At 39.1% G+C, this 18,197-nt stretch overlaps 1 protein-coding gene across 16 annotated transcripts in view; it reads left to right on the plus strand.

The window, feature by feature from the left end:
• Positions 1–18,197, plus strand: part of afdna (afadin, adherens junction formation factor a) — a 119,962-nt gene that overhangs the window by 74,151 nt on the left and 27,614 nt on the right. For 12 of the 16 annotated variants that reach the window (XR_008607617.1, XM_055054302.1, XM_055054306.1 and 9 more), the window contains 9 exons: positions 1,015–1,220; positions 3,093–3,113; positions 6,552–6,697; positions 7,249–7,343; positions 8,000–8,265; positions 8,965–9,108; positions 9,190–9,388; positions 9,769–9,875; positions 11,964–12,044. Coding sequence is in view for 15 of the 16 variants with exons in the window: in XM_055054302.1 (XP_054910277.1) it covers positions 1,015–1,220; positions 3,093–3,113; positions 6,552–6,697; positions 7,249–7,343; positions 8,000–8,265; positions 8,965–9,108; positions 9,190–9,388; positions 9,769–9,875; positions 11,964–12,044 (1,265 nt within the window). In the remaining variant the exon portion in view is untranslated. The remainder of the gene's footprint in view (positions 1–1,014; positions 1,221–3,092; positions 3,114–6,551; positions 6,698–7,248; positions 7,344–7,999; positions 8,266–8,964; positions 9,109–9,189; positions 9,389–9,768; positions 9,876–11,963; positions 12,045–18,197) is intronic. The other 4 variants (XM_055054300.1, XM_055054312.1, XM_055054310.1 and 1 more) reach the window with 1 other exon arrangement.

The following is an 18,197-nucleotide window of genomic DNA, read 5'->3' on the forward strand; positions in this document are numbered from 1 at the left end:
GGATGTTTCTCACTGACAGAAGCTGTATAATCTGTCAGTATTCTCCAACTGGATGAACTTTATGATCACAAACAGCAAGAGTCACCTGGGTAACCTGAACCAATTATTACATGATTTGGGAGCAATAAAGGTTTCCTGTGATTTATACAACAATGGAAAGGCTGATTAACAGTTTTAGGTTTCATATACATAGATTTTATGGCTCTAATTTATATTTTTAAAGTCATGGTTTTGATCTTTTAGTCCCAAGCGGAGCTAAAAGCGGGTTTTTCTGGCGCTGGGTGTTTCCCACACTCAGTGCAGCTCAAAGCTCCTTCGGCTGTTTGCTTTGTCTTTGTTCACCTTTGTGTTTGTTGACCTTCCTCAAGCTTTTGTATGCATTGCATGTTTGGCGTAGTGTGAGCTCATCCGCTTCTCTAGACACAGGAGGGTTTCAGCCACTCATACTGAGGTGTAGACCTGCATACCCACAATGCACCAGGAGTGAAATCATACACTCAGAGAGGCAGTTTGAGTGTTCGTGGTGGCGGTGAGGCACACGCACGTTAAAGCCCTGCCAGTCGCTCTGCTCTGAGCTTCAGGCTGGAGATGGTTTTAGACGGTGATGCTGAATACCAGCTGCTACCAGTTTCACTTGAATCGCTTTTCAAAGCAATTTAAACGTAAAAAAGAAGCAGATTTTAGTGGTGGCAAGTGGTTGACTGGGGAATCCCACATGGGAATGTTCAGCCAAGTTCTGCATCATCAGAGGTACCTTAAACCCAAACCGCAGATTGGGAGCAGATCCTGTCGGTGTGGGCCGACTCCTGTGTATCTACAATAATTCTTTGAGGAATCAGAAATAATGAGTTACAACATTTAATTTCTCTTTGGGAGCAATAAAATATTCTTGAATCTGAAATCGATTAATCGCCAGAATAATAAATGTTAATAACCATAATAAATGTAGTTGCATATGTAAATCTGAGCCATGTTGATTTGATGTGATGGTAAAACTTGACTCCTGTTCTGCAGCGGAGGACACCTTCCTGTCGGCCATCATCAACTACACCAACAGCTCCACGGTCCACTTCAAGCTGTCGCCCACCTACGTCCTGTACATGGCCTGCCGCTACGTCCTGTCGCCCACGTACCGGCCCGACATGTCGCCGTCGGAGAGGACGCATAAAGTCATCGCCATCATCAACAAGATGGTGAGCATGATGGAAGGCGTCATCCAGGTCAGTAACCCTCTCCTCCATGTTGGACGTTAATCTCACGAGTCATTTTCACCGTTTTCTGCTCCTGATAGTCCAGCAGGTTCCTCCCATGCTGCTGTTTTTTGTTGAAATGTGGGCATTCTGGGTTTATACATTAACTTTACTTACAAACTGCACGTTATAGTTGTAAGTGTGTTTGCATTTGCTCGCCTGTTGACTCCTTTGCGCTTGGTGTTTTGTGTATTTCCCATCGGTTTTAAGGGCAAACGGGAAAACGGCAAAGAAATGCATAAAGTTCTCTGAAGCTTCTGTACATGTTTGGATTTTTGTGTTTTTTGTTTTTGTTTTTTTATTTGAACTCACTGGCAGTTTTTTGTTTTAATTTTTTGGTGTTCAGTGACTTTATTAAATAAAACACATCCTGTGGACTTTAGTAGGTTTAATTTTATTTGCATTCATGAAGATATTTCAATATGAGGCTGGGGACGAAAGATGAGAACCTGCACTTTTCTTAAATTCGGATGTAGGAGTAAGTTTATTAGGACTTTTAAACTACACTTTCAACTACCAACAATTTGAAAATGTTAAAATTAAACCCAGCTCTTTTTTTTTTTTTTTTTGCTTCAGTATGAACCAGATTATTTCATCTGAAACTTTGTGTTATTTTAACAGTTTTCTTCATTTTAAATAATATTTCTGCTGATATTTCCATATTTTCTGTTTGCACAGTTTTTTTTTACCATCTCATATTGTAAATAGTCTGTTTTAATACACATTTTGTACATTTTTAATTGAGTTTATAGCCTTTACAGAACCATATATTACTCTTAATTTTTTTAAAAATACTTTTATCTTGACTCTACATGCCCTTATATCCTGTCACCTTCCTGCTGTTACACCTGAATTTCCCCACTGTGGGGCAGTAAAGCATATTCATATTCTTTTTCAAGTATTTCCTGCCAGCCAATATTATAACCAGCTGTGTTTATAAATACACCTGCAATAGGCTGTGCATGTAGCTGTGAATAATGAAACAAATGGTTGTGAGGTAAAAGATTCACTTTGGCTTTTTGTTGTTGTTGACATTCCCTGTTGAAGTTTTAAATGTAATTTTAATAGATGTTTTAGAATAGAAATGTATTGTACCAGAAGAAAGCTAAAGTCAAACAGAAGAAGTACAGTAAGGTCAGCTTTGCAAAATTAGTTATTAAAAATTGTATATTCAGATAAAGTAAAAAGTTAACAGACTAATTAGAACATTATATTGTGCAAATAGCAGCAGTGATGGACAGATTTACTGAGTGTTTTGGGGAGGCTGCTTCCCAAAAGACTTGTGGCGTCTTCTGTGAGGAAGGACCTTCGATGAAGCTCCTTTGTGCACCTAAGATGCACGTTTTGTCATTCTCATGATAATTTCATTCATTGTTGGCAATATGCTGAGCAGAAGAGCCACTAAATTCTCCAAAATGTTCAAGTAGAAAATTAATTCGGCTAAATACTTGGAACCAGAGCTTTTTGTGGGAGAAACTGGAAAAAAGCTCAAAAGAAAATCAGTTTCTGTATACGAATTATCATGCATCCTTCAGTTATAAATGATTTAAAGCTTATAGAAAAGCTAAATATCCTGAATTAGTGTCCAAGTTCTTTCTGTTTTAAATTGTAGCTCCATCATGTGTAAGAAATCTCGACGGTTTCTATGTTTTCCTCTCACGTCCATCAGTCTGATGTTCATGAACTCCTGCTGGGTTGCGTTGTGTAAACCATGTGTGAGCCAGAGTGTCTCTGTGTTGACATGCCGTGTCCATACTGTAGCTGTTGACGTGTTTTCTCTCTGTCCTGTAAACGTCTCCTCTTCTTCCTCCTCCTCCTCCTCTTCCACTTCCTTCTGTCCAGGAGATTGCTGAAGGGGATCAGGTAGGACATCACAACAGCACACCATGATATGGCTGCCAAAGACTTTCTCCTCTCTACAGACCCATTTTTCTCTCTGTTTGGGTTGGGCGATGTTGAGAAAAACCAATCATTATTCAATTTTAAGATTTTTTTTTTATGTTTGATTGCCTTCATCAAAAAATTATGTTATTAGTTTTTATCCAAAACAGGAAGCAAAGTATAGAAACCGTTCCCTGCAGCTCCTAACATCTTAAGATGGAAATAAAAAGTGCAGAAATAAGGTAAAATTCCACAAATACATTAAAGCGTAGGTTAATAATTCATTATAACCTTTAATGCGACATGTATCACTGGGAAATTAACTCAAAAGGTCACAATGTTCACATTTCAGCCAGCAGATGGTTGTTAATTTTTTTACCTTGGTAGTGCAGGATACATATTGTATCTTGTGAAATGGTGAGGATGATTTGAATTTGTATTTTTTCACCTTTTTAACAGTTCAAAATCCTGCTTTAATTCAAATTAATGAAGTAATGCATACGCTTATTTCTCCATCCTTATTTGTAAATAGCAGTGATGGGCTAACTAAAAAGCTAGCTTTACAGCACTAACCATAAACATTAGCTTCACACGCTGTCAACACGGTATTTAGCAGAAGTTAATGATGAAGTGCCAATATCAAATAAAATTATATCTGCCCTTAAACTACAACTGATTTATTTCTAGCATTATTTACACGTTTGATCATTCTGAGGAAACAAACACATTCTGCAAGAGGAAACAGAACTGCTGTGTAAACAGCCTTTGCCCCCCTTCAAAATAAGAGCATGGAATAAACTTCTAACTACCTGAAGAATTTTTAAGTCAATGACTAAAAACTTCGACACAGATGGTTATTCATCAGCCATGTAATTCAGAGTTCTGTAATTCAGCTGTAAAAATGCATTCATAGGATGCTACGTTAGCAAAAACTGCTAAATGGAAAAATTAGCTCTGCTTTTGGCACGTCACCACTGATCAGTATGATTCTAGGGCTTCCCACTGATGATGTGTAGGATACATTTCTTATATAAACTGCAGTCCAAAAAACATATGCACAATTTGTAGGTGTGTCTCTTCCCCAGAGCTGGAAAGCCTTATTTTTCTTCCGCACCAGCTGAAACTATTCAGTGTTGTGGTGTTCGTCCAATTAGAGAGGAGCTGAAGCGATTGCATCACTGAAGGGGGGAAAGTTTTCAAACAACCCAACATCAGATTTACCGAGAATAAAATCACATCGCTCAACCTCGTGAATCTTCTGCTTCCTTCACTCTTCTCGTCTCTCTCTGTGCTTTGTTTTCTTAAAACCAGCCCATCATTGTTGCTGCTGCTCCTTTTATTTTTATTTTTTTTCTTTTCCATCATAACAGAAATGTCACAAAAACCAAACAATAAACCAAAGCCATAACTACATGTCCTATCCACAGCTGGAAAACTAAGCAACAACAGCAACAACAACTTGACTAATCTCATTTAGCTTCCTGGATCCTGCCTGGTACTAAAACAACCAAATAAACCGAGAAAACCCAAAGCAAACCACTCTCTCTCACTGTGGCTCCATCTGTAACTCCGGCGTCTGTTCTCTGTCCGTGTGACGTCTTGCTTCTCCTCAGCAGTGTGGATGAGAGACGAGTCGTGACCTCTGACCTCCTCCACCTCATCTGCTTCGTTTGTCTGTTTGGAAACTCACTGAACATGTTCATCTGTGTTTCAAACCTGGTTTTGTTTTGGATGCAACCTTTCATTCTCTGGCTGTTCTGAGTGAAGGTTTATTTTATTTTGTTTTGTGTGATTTGTTTCCGAGGCGGGGTTAGATGAGTGCAGGTCCAATCAGCTCCTGATTCAAACAAATCATAAATCCTTTTCATATTGTTTTTTTTAAGTTCACTCTGCAAGCAACCAACTTCGTTTTCAGGCTGTTTTGAAACTTGTTTGTTGCTGCTCTAGAGAAACACGGCAAATGTATTTAGAGTGGAACTAAAAGTATTTCTGATTTACTTTCTTGTGTAAATATCTTGGTACACTTGAATTAACTTGCAGGCAAAGAAAGGAACTTTTTAAAATCTATAATTTCTTAATATTGATGAAAAATTTCTAGTTCCATTTGCAGATTATTTCACTTATACCGACATTTTTCCCATGTTATAAGTGAAATAATCTGCAGTGAAACTTTTTTTAAATCAATTTATGTAATGACATAAAACAAAAAACTTGCTTAAAAATTGTAAGTTAGTTTCTTGTGAGTGAATGGCATTATAACATGATATAAATTAAAGGAAAGTTGATTTTAGATTAAACTGTCCCTTCAAATATCTGCACACCGATAGAAAAGTGAAACTGAAGTCAAAATTCTTGCTTGGACAATTGAAATGTAATAATTTAACGGTATAAATGGTTTTTACAAGAAGTTGTAGGTTTAAATAAACAGTAAAGAACAAAAACAAAGAAATGAAGATGAACGAATTATCTCACTTTGTCTTTAGGTTTTAATTTTTGTCTTTTATTTTACTAAGTATATTTAAAAACATTGCAAAATCTCAAAAACCTACCAAGTATTTCCAGAATAATTTGTAGTGTTAATATCTTAAATCACTTGAAATAAAACAAAACTAATTTGCAAACAACTTTATGAGCTTATTTTAAGTTAAATCCTTAAAAAAACTGGCAGTGGAAAAAGATATTATCACTTATGTGAAAAATATCTTGTTCCTCTGGCAGTTATTTCAATTATTGCTAGTATTTTTTAATCAATATTAAGGGATAATTGATTTAAAACACGCTCCTTTGTCTTGCTGAAAAGTTACTTGCAAATTACTTTCCTTATTTTTAGTGTACGAAGATATTTGCACTAGAAACTAGATAAAAATACTTAGATTTTGTGTTTTTACAGTGAAGATTACAGAAAATTACATTTTTCTATAATAAATGGCATCAAAATGTTACTTTTAAACCTTGCTTCCATTGCCAGTATTAGGATTTAAGCTCCAGTATAATTTTATTTTTGCCGTGTAAATCCCATTGTTTATGTTCTCCTCATTGCTTGCAGTGTGAACACTGTTTAATCCGCTCTGTGTCTGGTGACGTTTGTGACTGGAGGTGTGTGTGTTGGAGGGAAAAGGAGAGGTTACCTTCACGTTGAACTGTTAGACTGTGTTGGAAAAGCAGTGGAGATGTTTTGTTTTGCTCCCTGATGCAACAGCAATGACCGATCTTCTCGACGCAGGCTTGGGGCGTTTGAGGCATGAATCTATCTCTGAAGTAACAACTGCTCCTTCTGGCTGCCACTCAAACACAAACCTCCCTCTGTTTCTTACCGCTAACATCCGCGGCCTGGCCTGCAGCCTGCAGCTCTAACAGCTTCCTCTCCATGTTTTTCTTTCTGTCTGTCTGTGTTTGTGGTTGTGATCGGTGCATTTGCAGAAACAAAAGAACATCGCAGGAGCGCTGGCTTTCTGGATGGCCAACGCCTCCGAGCTGCTGAACTTCATCAAGCAGGACCGGGACCTGAGCCGTGTCACGCTGGACGCCCAGGACATCCTGGCCCACCTCGTCCAGATGGCCTTCAAGTCCGTTCGCTTTTTACTTCACTCTTTCTTTCATTAATGTGAATCGAACTTGTAGCTAAACTAAAAATAATCATCAAAGAAAAGGAGCAGAAAGAGAATATTAGCATACAGCTCTGGAAAAAATTAAGAGACCACTTGAAAGGATCTGATTTGACTTTCTATAGATATATGTTTGGAACAATCAGTGAGTTATGCAAAATATAAGTTTAGTAAATCCTTTAGCTTAGCAGCAGTGTGCGATATTTTAACTTTATGTGATTTAAATAAGATTTTCTTGACAAATGTTTGAGAACAATTACTACAAAATGCATACTTCATTTCACTGATATTTAAGGATAATCTGTTGCTATCGAAGATCATGGACAAACGTCTCAGTGTAATAAAGCATTATTGGTTGTTTTAAGTCTCCAGTAATTTATTGTCTAAAATGCCATCTTGTAATTTTTGAGACTCTTAAAGCTTCTTCTAGCAGTTTTAAGGTTAATTTCAGTTTAAAATGTAGGTGATATCTCAGACTTTTGTGTCATTAATGATTTGTGTTGTTTCGTCAGGTACCTGGTCCACTGCCTGCAGGCGGATCTGAATAACTACATGCCGGCCTTCCTGGACGACCCAGAGGAACATAATCCACAGAGACCCAAGATCGGTAATTTTAAGGAGAAATTAAAATGATTCTTAGAAGCTTTTTAAAATGCTACAGTGGTTCCCTCTTTCATCGCTTTGGCTGCATTCAGATTTCATTCAGAACCGAGCAAATTCAGTGAAATGGGTCGGATTAGCACCAGCATAGAGGAGGATGACAAAGAAGGTAAGGAAAAGGAAAGTTGTATTTCTGCTTTCCTTTTCCTTTCATTCTTCTCCGTCCTCTCCTTGTGTGGTTTAAGTCGTCTTCATCTTCTTTTTAGTCGTCTTGCTTGTCTTCTGTGTTTCTTCTTGTTTTTCTTCTCCTGCTCTTCTGGGGGGTTTTGTCATCCAGTTTAAGCTGAAAATCTGGCCAATCAGAAGTTACCGCCCCCTGCTGACCATTGCTACCACTAAGAGAAGAGGGGGCTCATATTTTTTTGCGTGTTTTACCCCATGACATGCTGCGTTCATTAACCCTCTAATAAATGGAAAAGCCAAAGATCGGATCTATCCGCTCTTGGATAATATGATTCCAGGCAGGAATGTGATGCCGTACATTTCTTTCCAACAAAAACATAGTTGGACTGATGTATTTCTGATTTAACGTCTCGAAATCTCAGCTCTCAGTGGTTCTGGACAGTGCAAAGTTTCATCCAGGTCTCGTGTTTATGTCCCCAGAGGACGTCCTGCAGACGCTGACGGGCGCCATGTCGCTGCTGCGCCGCTGCCGGGTCAATGCCGCCCTCACCATCCAGCTCTTCTCGCAGCTTTTCCACTTCATCAACATGTGGCTGTTCAACAAGCTGGTGACGGACGCCGACTCAGGACTGTGCTGCCACTACTGGGGCGCCATCCTGCGGCAGCAGCTGAGCCACATCGAGTCCTGGGCTGAGAAGCAGGGCCTGGAGCTGGCTGCCGACTGCCACCTCAGCCGCATTGTCCAGGTAAAAACTGTCAATAATCAGCTTTATTTATTTAGAAAAATCATAAATAAATACTTGTTTATTGAAGGGTTTCCTGCTTTCTCATGGATATATGTGAAGAAAATGTTGATTAGCCTCAGAAAAAGTCCAGGAGAGTTTTAATGGCGCAGTTAGAGACGCCTGCTGGGAGGAGAAAAGAGGAAGTTTATCAGGTTTCTGATCAGTTGGAAAAGTTTGAATTTATTTGAATAATTTTCTTGCGCTTGGAAAAAATAGTAAAACAAAAAAGTAACTATTTTAAATGGGCTGAAATGGTTCAGCACTTTATCAAGTCCAGAGGACTCCGAAGCACTTTACTCTGTTTATCCATCTTTCTTTTCATCCAGTCATCTTTCCATCAGTTCGTTCATCTGTCCATCCATGCCCCTCTGTCCCCTCCATCCCTGTTTCTCTGTCATACATCCATCCACCCACTTTAAAACATATTGTTGATCAACTCTGATATTAAAAACAAACTAAAATCATCTAAAAATGCTGAACCTGTGAATTTCCTACATGAAATTATAGCTGAATCCAAATTCAGCTCATTTAAAAATGGCTAAAAAACTGGATGCAGATTTAACTGTAGAAAATGTTCAGAGGCAGATTGACAAAATAAACTCCATTCTGAATATAAATCTTTTTCAGATTGTGATGCATTCTGCTTTTTTGTCCCTCCAGGCCACCACCCTGCTGACCATGGACAAATACTCCACGCAGGACGTCCAGAACATCCACAACACCTGCTTCAAGCTGAACTCGCTGCAGCTCCATGCCCTCATGACCAACTACCGCTGCGCCCAGGACGAGCCCTACATCCCGCCTGTGAGCCGCCGCCGCCGACCGGCGCCGCCTGCGCCTCCAACCGGAGCCGGTTCTGAGAGTCCCTTTGTGCTATGTGTCCAGGACCTGATAGACCACGTGGTGGCGGTAGCGGAGAACACGGCGGACGAGCTGGCGAGGAGCGACGGCCGAGAGGTGCAACTGGAAGAGGACCCGGACCTGCAGCTGCCCTTCCTGCTGCCGGAGGACGGCTACTCCTGCGACGTGGTGCGGCACCTCCCCAACGGGCTGCAGGACTTCCTGGAGCCGCTGCTGCAGAGGGGTACGTCTGTCTCCATCTCTCACTGTCTGTCTGTGTCTATCCATCTCTGTCGCTCTCTCAGTCTATTCATCTCGCTCTACTTGTCTTTCTCTATACTCCTCTATCACTCTCTCTTAGTCTATTCATCGCTCTCTATCTCTCCATCTCTCTTGCTCCTTCTCACTATTTCCATTTGTCTGTCTCTCTGCCTATCAAAATTGGTCTCTTACTCAATGTGTCTGTCTATTTCTGTTGGTCTCTATACCCATCTGTCTCTCATGTTGTGTCTCTATAGAGAGGAATTTATCTCTTTCTCCGTCTGTATTCCCGTTGATCCTGATCTCTTTCTTCTAAAGATCCTATCTCTCTCTGATCGTGCTATGCATCTCTCTTTTTTCCAGGTTTCTGCAGACTAACTCCTCATCCTCGCTCTCCTGGTACCTGGACCGTCCACTTTGAAGGCGCCGACAACGACAACCACTTCTCTGCTGCAGACAACACTGAAATGGTATCACACAGATTTTAATTGTACTTATTTATTTGGTAAATAAATATTAATGGATTTATTTACTGTTCTCATCCCTCCTACTACGATATTTATGTTTGAAGTCGCTTTTAGATAAAACTTTGAAGTGAAACTGACTCAGGAAAACATTAAGTTGCACTGAAATATTAGACTTATTTCTTCTATCTTTAACCTTTTCTTCATATTTAAGGTTGATAGTTGTCGACATTTCAATGTTCTCTTTCTATCATAAATTAAAGGGTTGTTTTTTATATAGCTGCAGGGAAGAAAAGATATTTGGTTTTCTTTATGTCTTCATCTAAAAATGTTGATGAAAAAGTCGCAGAAAGACATTGAGACAATTTTAAGAGAGCAGAATAATCTTTTTTTTATAATACTTTTTGCTTTGCGAAAACATTCATTAGCCATAAATTAAGCATTATGTCGATAACAAACGCACACTGAAATATAATTTAAAATAGTGAGAAACTGAGAGGAAACGACGGACACAGAGAGAGAAACGGTAAAATGTTGCAGAACTATAAGATAGAAGGTGAATTAGATAAATTTTCCTCAGATTTAATGGAACATTTCTTGCTTGTAAATGAGACTCTGGTCCAAAAAGGTAAAATTCCTGAACAGAAGCGAAGCCTCTGACGTCTCGACTGACGGTCGGTCTATTTTTAGCGGCTCTGACTCAAGCCCAGAGATTCGCCTGTGTGGTCCTCCAGTCCAACGGCGCCGTTCACTTCAGAGACTCTCTCGGTTTAATCAACACTAACGGCAGCGGAGGAGTCAGTCAGTGAGCGTGCAGCAGTAAATGACAGACTGCACACACTCAGCCACTTCCTGTGTAATTGGTCTGTTTATCCCTGCTCCACTTTTTCATGACTGTAGTCTCGACATAATCCAGGCGTCTCTGGTTAACGGTGAGTTCAGGCAGGCGGCAGGACGGAGCTAAACACTTACAGTGGGTGAAAAAATAAACCCAAAGTGGTGAAAAGTGGTGAAGTTAAGGTCTAAAGTGTCTGTCTAGCATGTTTCAGTTCATTTCTGTGGTTAACCAGCATGTCCTGTAATTATCTTAATATTCAGATTTTTACAGAGTAATAGTGATGTTTGCTGTTTTGAGGTTAAATATATTTATTTTATTATCTGCTGTGTTTCCATGAGAAATGTGGGAAAAATTTGTTAAATTAGTGTTTTGTTTTCAAACCAATCAGATGAGGGAAACATTTCAACACATCAAATGTTATATTTTAGTTTGCTTTGTAATAAAAAACGTAATAGTGAATCAAAACTTTTTTTTAGTTAATTTGTCTTGTTTTTATCTCCAAAATGAAAAGTTATGGCTATTAGCAAAGACGACTCGTTTCAATCCAGATCTGAGCTGCAGGTTTGTTGAAAACATCTTCAAACTGGAACTGGATTTAAAGTGTGGAAAAGCTTGAAAACCTACCTTGAAAATGCTTGAAAAGTGCTTGAAATTAACTGTGAGGGAAAAGTACAACCCCTGTTTATTACTTTTCTTATTGAATGGAAACACCAGAATTGCGAAATAGTTTTTTTTTTTTTTTACTTTAGCGGAACATCAACAAAGTCTTGAACGCATTTGTAATGAAAACAGCTATTGTTGAAACTGTGTTTTTGTTGTTTAACGATTTAACCACCAGTTTGTGTTTGAAACAACAGACTGGGTTGTTTAGTGTTTTTTTATTTTTGTTATCCTCCGCCATGATGTGGGAACCTCTTCAGCTCTCCGTCTCTCCCTGCCCTGTGGCCCCGCCCTCCCTAAGCGAGCCCTGCTGTGTGTATAAGTGTGTGTACATAAGCGTCTCTGAGTTGCCATGATGTGGTTTTCATTCTTGACTCCATTCCAGAGACCACAGGTCCCTCTGCGGTCTTCCCCTCCATCCATCCATCCTTCCTTCATTCCTTCACTCCCTTTTCCCTCCCTGTTTTTCTGACTCAGTTTCCAGCGTTTCTCCGCACCGTTCGGACGTTCGCTCCGTCCTTTCCAGGCCTTTCAGATCCACGCCGCAGGTTTCTTCCTCTTTACACTTTGTCCTTCCTGTCTCTCTCTCCTTTCAGCCAATGAGGAAAGAGCCGGAGGTTGTCACGGTGACCCTGAAGAAGACCAACGGCATGGGCCTCAGCATCGTGGCCGCCAAGGTAGGACCTGATGGTTGTGTGTTTCTTTGTTTTGCTGTGAACACATGGAGCGTTCTGGATGGGTGCAGACAGAACCAGCTGCTCTGCTCTCACTGTTGAGTCTGACAGTGGAGCGAAAACCAAACACTGACGCTGCACAGAAGCTTCTGGACAGAAACTGCTCTGTTCACCTCCAGCCTGGCTGTGAGCTACAGAAAGTCTGCAGCTTCAGTTGTTCCTCATGTTTTGTGTTAAATAGTTGCTAAGTAGGACTGAAGGTGCAGAGTTGTATAAAACTATTTTAGCTTAGCGTCGTGTTTTAATGTTGTTCCTTCATCAAAAACAAACCAGGAGGGTTTCCTTGATTTTTTTATTTTTTAATGCAAGTTTAATCTCCTTGGCAACCATTCAGCTGTACAAAAAACACCTGGTTGGACTTAGCCCCGCCTTCGAGGTGCAGCGCCTCCTCCACTCAACTCCTTGAGACTAGCCAGCAGCAATTGGCTAGCCAGCAGCAATTGGCAAACACCTGGTGGAACTGAGCTCATTGTAGGAGCTACTTAGAGAAACTCCTCTATTAAAGGATAAATAGAGGAGCCAGATTATTGTGAGTTCCTGAAAGTAGAGTTTTTAAAGAGACAGAAGGCCAATGACAAAGTAAAATTTATTTTAAGACCTATTTCACATATACAGCATTTTTATAACAACTGAAGGTAACAGTTCATTATGCTAGGAAATGTGCCTAGAAAAGACAATATGTGTATTTTTATGGTCAGCCTGCAGATTTTTAAGGTTGTCTTGAAATTCATTTCAAACTTTAAAGCGCAGTGTTTGAGTCGCTTTGAAGGAAATGTTTTTGTGTTTTGTCATAAAACTGAGCTAAAATTGAGTCTTCTGGGTGAAATCAGTGACAACTTTCATCTAAAGTATTTGATGTTGAATCTAAGAACGTCTTCACACCAGTGCTGTTTAATTTGTTTTAAACCTGTTTTTAAGAGTCCAGTTTATGTGCAGAAACAGAAATGCGCAATCGAACTCTGGTCCCCCTACAAACCTCGATCTCAGTTCATTTGAAATAAACTGGTTTAGTTTGAATGCAACTTTGAATAGTGGGAGAAATGGCTCATGTTTTTGTTTTTTTGATAAATAACAAAATAGGAATTTTGCAAAACGGAACACTTTTGCACTTTGTAAAGAAGCTAGTTGAGCTCAGTGTCCTCAGAGGTTTTTCCGTTAGTTTTAGGTGCAGCGCTCCCAAAGGCGAGGAGGGGAACTGGCTTTTCAATTAGTTTGGTTTGTTTGACAGAGGAGTGTGAAAGCAAACCGCTGCAGCTGAAAATGTAGCAAATGTTCATCATAATTAATTTTAATTATGGTTTCAGTTATGTGTTTTTATTTCCTTTTTATTTATTGTTTTTAGTTGCAGTGTTTTGCATAAAAATTAAAGTTACATTTTTGAGAGGACAAACTTCCGTTGACGCCAAAATCGTCATATTAGCTGAAAATGGTTTCAAAACGTTAATATTTCATCACAATATTTTACTGGAACAAATTATTGTTTATTTTTATCTTCGCCCACTGAATTTGAATGTTTGAAACTAAAAGACATCATGATTATGTATTGCCCTTCTTCAAAGATGTCAGATGAAGCTGAATACATATTTATTTAAAATTTTACTGACTGGAATCAATTTAGGACTTGAAAGTCATTTCAATTCTCCCAGAAACCACACATTTACCAATGTTTGCATTAAAATGGCTTTTTAGCTTCTGTAAACAGTGAGAAGCTGATTGTGGTAGATAAGGTGGGAAGTGTCAGCTGTTAGCATGAAGCATCAAGACACTTTGTCTGTTTTACAAGAGCGAGTTTCCTGCTGAAGTCGAGAGCTTTCCTGTGCTGCAGAGCGCACGTGTTGAGTCTGTGTGTGGGGAGGAAGGACGCACGGAGGAAACCTCCTCGCCTCGCTGCGTTTGTTTTTTCTGGGATGTCTGAGGAGGAGGAAAAGTAACGAGTATGTGGGATGGGAAAAGGCAGGTAGAGCGCATTTTATCAAGCGGCTGCTGGAGCTGACGGTAAACTGGGCTGAGCTCTGGCCTATTATATAACCCTGTGTGTGTGTGTGTTTGTCTGGTGGCGCTGCAGTAGCGCTCCACCTCAGTCTGACCAGCAGCCGTCCCAGCAGACGCTTCACCTCTTGAATCACAGTTTTACAAACTGTGCGCTTTGGAACATGTGGAGGAGTTGGGCTTCACTCGGAAACATTTCTGGAATCCCCCGCATATTTTTGGACACATTTACAGGAATTACTGCTGCATTACTTTTTCATAATTAACTCTTCTCGTGTTTGTAGAAAAGTTTCAAACTTTTTAACATGACTTCCAGTAAAATCCTGTGACTTTTTTTTGTCTCAACTTTGGGAATTCGAAGTCCTTTGCTGTCCCACGTCTCCGTCTGTAAACAGTGATTGATTTTTTTCTTCTTCTTTCGAATGGATTTCCTCCAGCCGGTGTAATTGGGAGGCGCCGGACTTGTCGGTTCATGTTAGCAGGTTGAAGAAGCTCACGGAGATAAAAGCAGGTGTGCACAGTTCTTGTCCCTCCACCAGTTTGGACGTGGCAGCCTGAACTGGTTTGGGGAAAGCTTAGCAGGAAGCAGCAACATGTGGTTCTCAGTGGTGGGCAGGAGAGACCAGGTAACCACGTATTTAAGTAAAAATTAGCAAGTTTTTTATGTTCTTTCCCTTTTTAGTAATGATAAAAGCCTAAAAGGATTTGGCTTAAAATGTCCCACAGATCTTCAGTTGCTTTGGATTGATCTGCATCAAACAAACATTTAGCATAGATTTTGATCTGCTGTCATCCAGTCAATGACCTCCTGGTTTCACTGTTTGCTTTCAGGGCCGTTCTGCTAATGGTTAGACAAAAATACACAACAGGCAGATTAGAAGATGTTTGTGGAAATGTCTTCTTGTGGTTGAATTAAGATTGTTGAACTATCACTGATTGGTAATCGCAGCTAAATTACTGTAAAGTTTTCATTTCTCATTCGTTAAATGCATCAAAGCTCCCAGTTTATATTGTGGACGGTAAAGCTGTTTCTCTTGGTCCTATTACTTTCTCTAGTCGGTCCAAAGAATATTTTTTAAAACTGTGTGAGATGAGTCTTTGTCTTTTGTATGGTGGCCTTGACGGGTCACAGAAATCTGAAAACCACAAGGCAACAACAAAAACCATGAGGTAGAACAAAAAATGCAGCTCTAAAGCAAAAAGCCACAATGCAAGCTGCAGCAACAGATGCCATGATGCCAAAAATGAACAAGGTTACTCTGGCAACATGCCTCAAGCCTAATTACAGCAAAAAGTAACCACGCTAACATAGTCTCAATGCTAACGCTATTTATTTGATATATTTTTTAATTCATCGTAAGAATAATTGATAGATTACTCAATTGCTAAAATATTCATTTGCAACAAAAACACAAAAAGCAAAACTAGAAGAAATCTGTAGGGAAGAGAAAGAAACACCTGCAGCACAAGTTTTTCTTAGTCCAGAAAACTGAATCAATACTAAAAAAATCTGACTGAGCAGATCAGACCTCAAAGAACACTACAAATTGTTTCTTATTATGAAAAAGTTGAGTAAGCCGACTTTTGATGTGCAGAACATTCTGCACATTATCAAGATAAAGAAGCATACAGGATGTTCTTTATATCTTTGGAGAATGTTTTATTCACAAATCTGGTTTATTAAATAAGATAAACCCACAGGCAACAATCTTAAGAGCAGAAATGAACAATTTTGAGTTCATTTTAAGAAAACAACCTGTGCCAATTCACTTTGGGGCATTTAATCTTTGGAAAAGTTTCCCTCCTGTTTGAAAGAATTTTGCCGGATTTTGTTTGTTTCTCCAAAGTGAAGCTTTGCTCAGATTTGTTTGTTGACTGAACTCATTTGTTCCTGAAACAATAACATGAGAGCATTCTCCCCTGTGAAGGCAGGAACAATGAGAGGATGTACTGCGCGTGCACACACACACACACACACACACACACCCGTTTGCCTTCCTGTGCAGGTTGGACGGGTTCACAGCGTGTGTGTCGCGGTAGAATGAAATGTGTGTATAAAGGTTTGTGTGGAAAAAATTACATCATAGTTTCAGGAAAATTAAGCCTCATTCTATCTTTGGAGTAAATATTGGAAATCTGCAGAAACAAATCTGTGGTGTGGCGAGATTTAACCTTTAACGCCGTTTTTAACTTGCCAAAAATGCTATTTTTTAGGTAACATTACAAAAAACGTAGATATTTTTCTAATGATACATTCACTTCATATTTTATTAGTTCTTGCAGAGATGGATTTTAAAAAATCCTGTTTTTTCAAGATGACAAACATTGAACACGTCTTTTTTCCAGTAAATATGTTGTAAAACGTCATCCACACACTTTAAGAAAGTAAGTTCATAAAATTAGTTGTGAAAAATGTTTGTTCCAGAATAGTTGTAGTTACAGCTGCAGTTATGAGTGGAAAAAGTAGCTGTTTCTCATTTATGATTTTCATTCATTCTTCCATCAAAACCGTCTTTGTGGTTCTCTGCGGTTTGACCGGCTGGTCCATTGTTTTGGTTTTAATTTATTTCTTCAGGTCAGGTTTTAAAAATTTCTTTTTAAAGTTGGTTTTTGTGGTTGTATGTCGGGTTTTTAATTTCCTGCTGATGAAAGTTAGTGGATTCCACCAACTTTACTCAGCAAGTGAAACGTCTTTCCTACATCCCCCAGAATGCTCGGCGGTTCTGGATCTGAGTTCTGTAAATGTTTATATATATTGAGTCGTCAGTATTCTACCAGATGTATTATTTATTGATATTGACCATGTGACGTATATTGTTGATTGATTGTCCAACCCTAAGTTTTCCATTCAATATTTTCTTTCATCTTTGTTGTTAGAAACTTTAGTTTTTCTTCTGCTTTGTTGAAAACTGCAGCTATTTAGCGAGCTAAAGTCTAGGAATAGTCTAAGATATTTGGGCAAATCCATTTTTACAGAATTCATATGAAGTTGAAAGGAAATATTTGTAAAGATGAAGCTGCTTCAAATCTATTATAAAAATATATGTATAAATAAACTGGAAAAACTTTGAACCAGCTGCTTTCATGTAATCGCTGCAATTTCAACAGTTTTGGCTGAAAGAAGTCACGTTTCTCCTTTTGGAGATCAGTCGAAATGAGGTTGCTCATCCGGTAGATCCTGAGCAAACGGAACGAAAACAGCTCAGCTGGATCGTATTGACGTTTGGTCCTTGGACCCGTCAGCATCAGACGAGACGAGCGCTTCAGCAGCTTTGTAATGAGCTAACGGCTCGTGACTGAGCTGATAGCGGTGGAACTAGCTGCAGCTAAAACAAACCGCTGCCATTATGTGTATTTATATTTGTCTGCTGTTTTCAGGAGCTCAGCTTCTGTTTCCTTGGCATTTGTTTTGCAGCCGTTCATATGAACGGAAAACAGAACTGCCTAAATACATTTCTGCCTCGTGGTGAAGCTGTTTTTCCACCGCATCTTTCTATTTACAGTGTGGGATTTCTCTAAAACAGCTGAAACTCGTACCCTATTATTAATAATAATACCTATAAATAACCCAGAAATCTTAAAAGATTCAGGAAATGTCAGTTAAACAGAAAAGTTGGTTGTTGCTGCAGCTGTTTATAGTGAAACCACAGCAGCCAGATTCATCATAATGAAAGCTTAGTGATGTATTTTTACACCGCTGGCAAGAAATATTGAATCTCCACTCTTGGAGGATGTTCACTTAAATGTTTATTTTGTAGAAAAAGAACAAATCACCAGTTTTACACCAACTTCCCACAATTAAGGGTTTCAGCCAATCAGGTCCAAGGAAAACAAATGGTGCTCCTGGATTGGCTGCTTCACAGATCTGTTTAAGATGTGCTAATAATAAGTTACAAAAAAATGTGCAATTAGCTGCAGATCCACCTTCATGTTTTTAAAATTGACAAACCCATTCAATATATAGATTAATTAGACAAAGATCAATTTTAGGGTTTAGGATGAAATAATTGCATTGAATTTAAACACAATAACTCCAAACGTACGAGTAATTTTTCTCAGATTGACTTTCTTGTCATATGGATGGAAATTTCTTTCCTTTTTTTGACA

This window comes from Poeciliopsis prolifica, unplaced genomic scaffold (genome assembly GCF_027474105.1).
Source record: "Poeciliopsis prolifica strain line A6 unplaced genomic scaffold, Auburn_PproV2 SCAFFOLD039, whole genome shotgun sequence".
Lineage (NCBI taxonomy): Eukaryota > Metazoa > Chordata > Actinopteri > Cyprinodontiformes > Poeciliidae > Poeciliopsis > Poeciliopsis prolifica.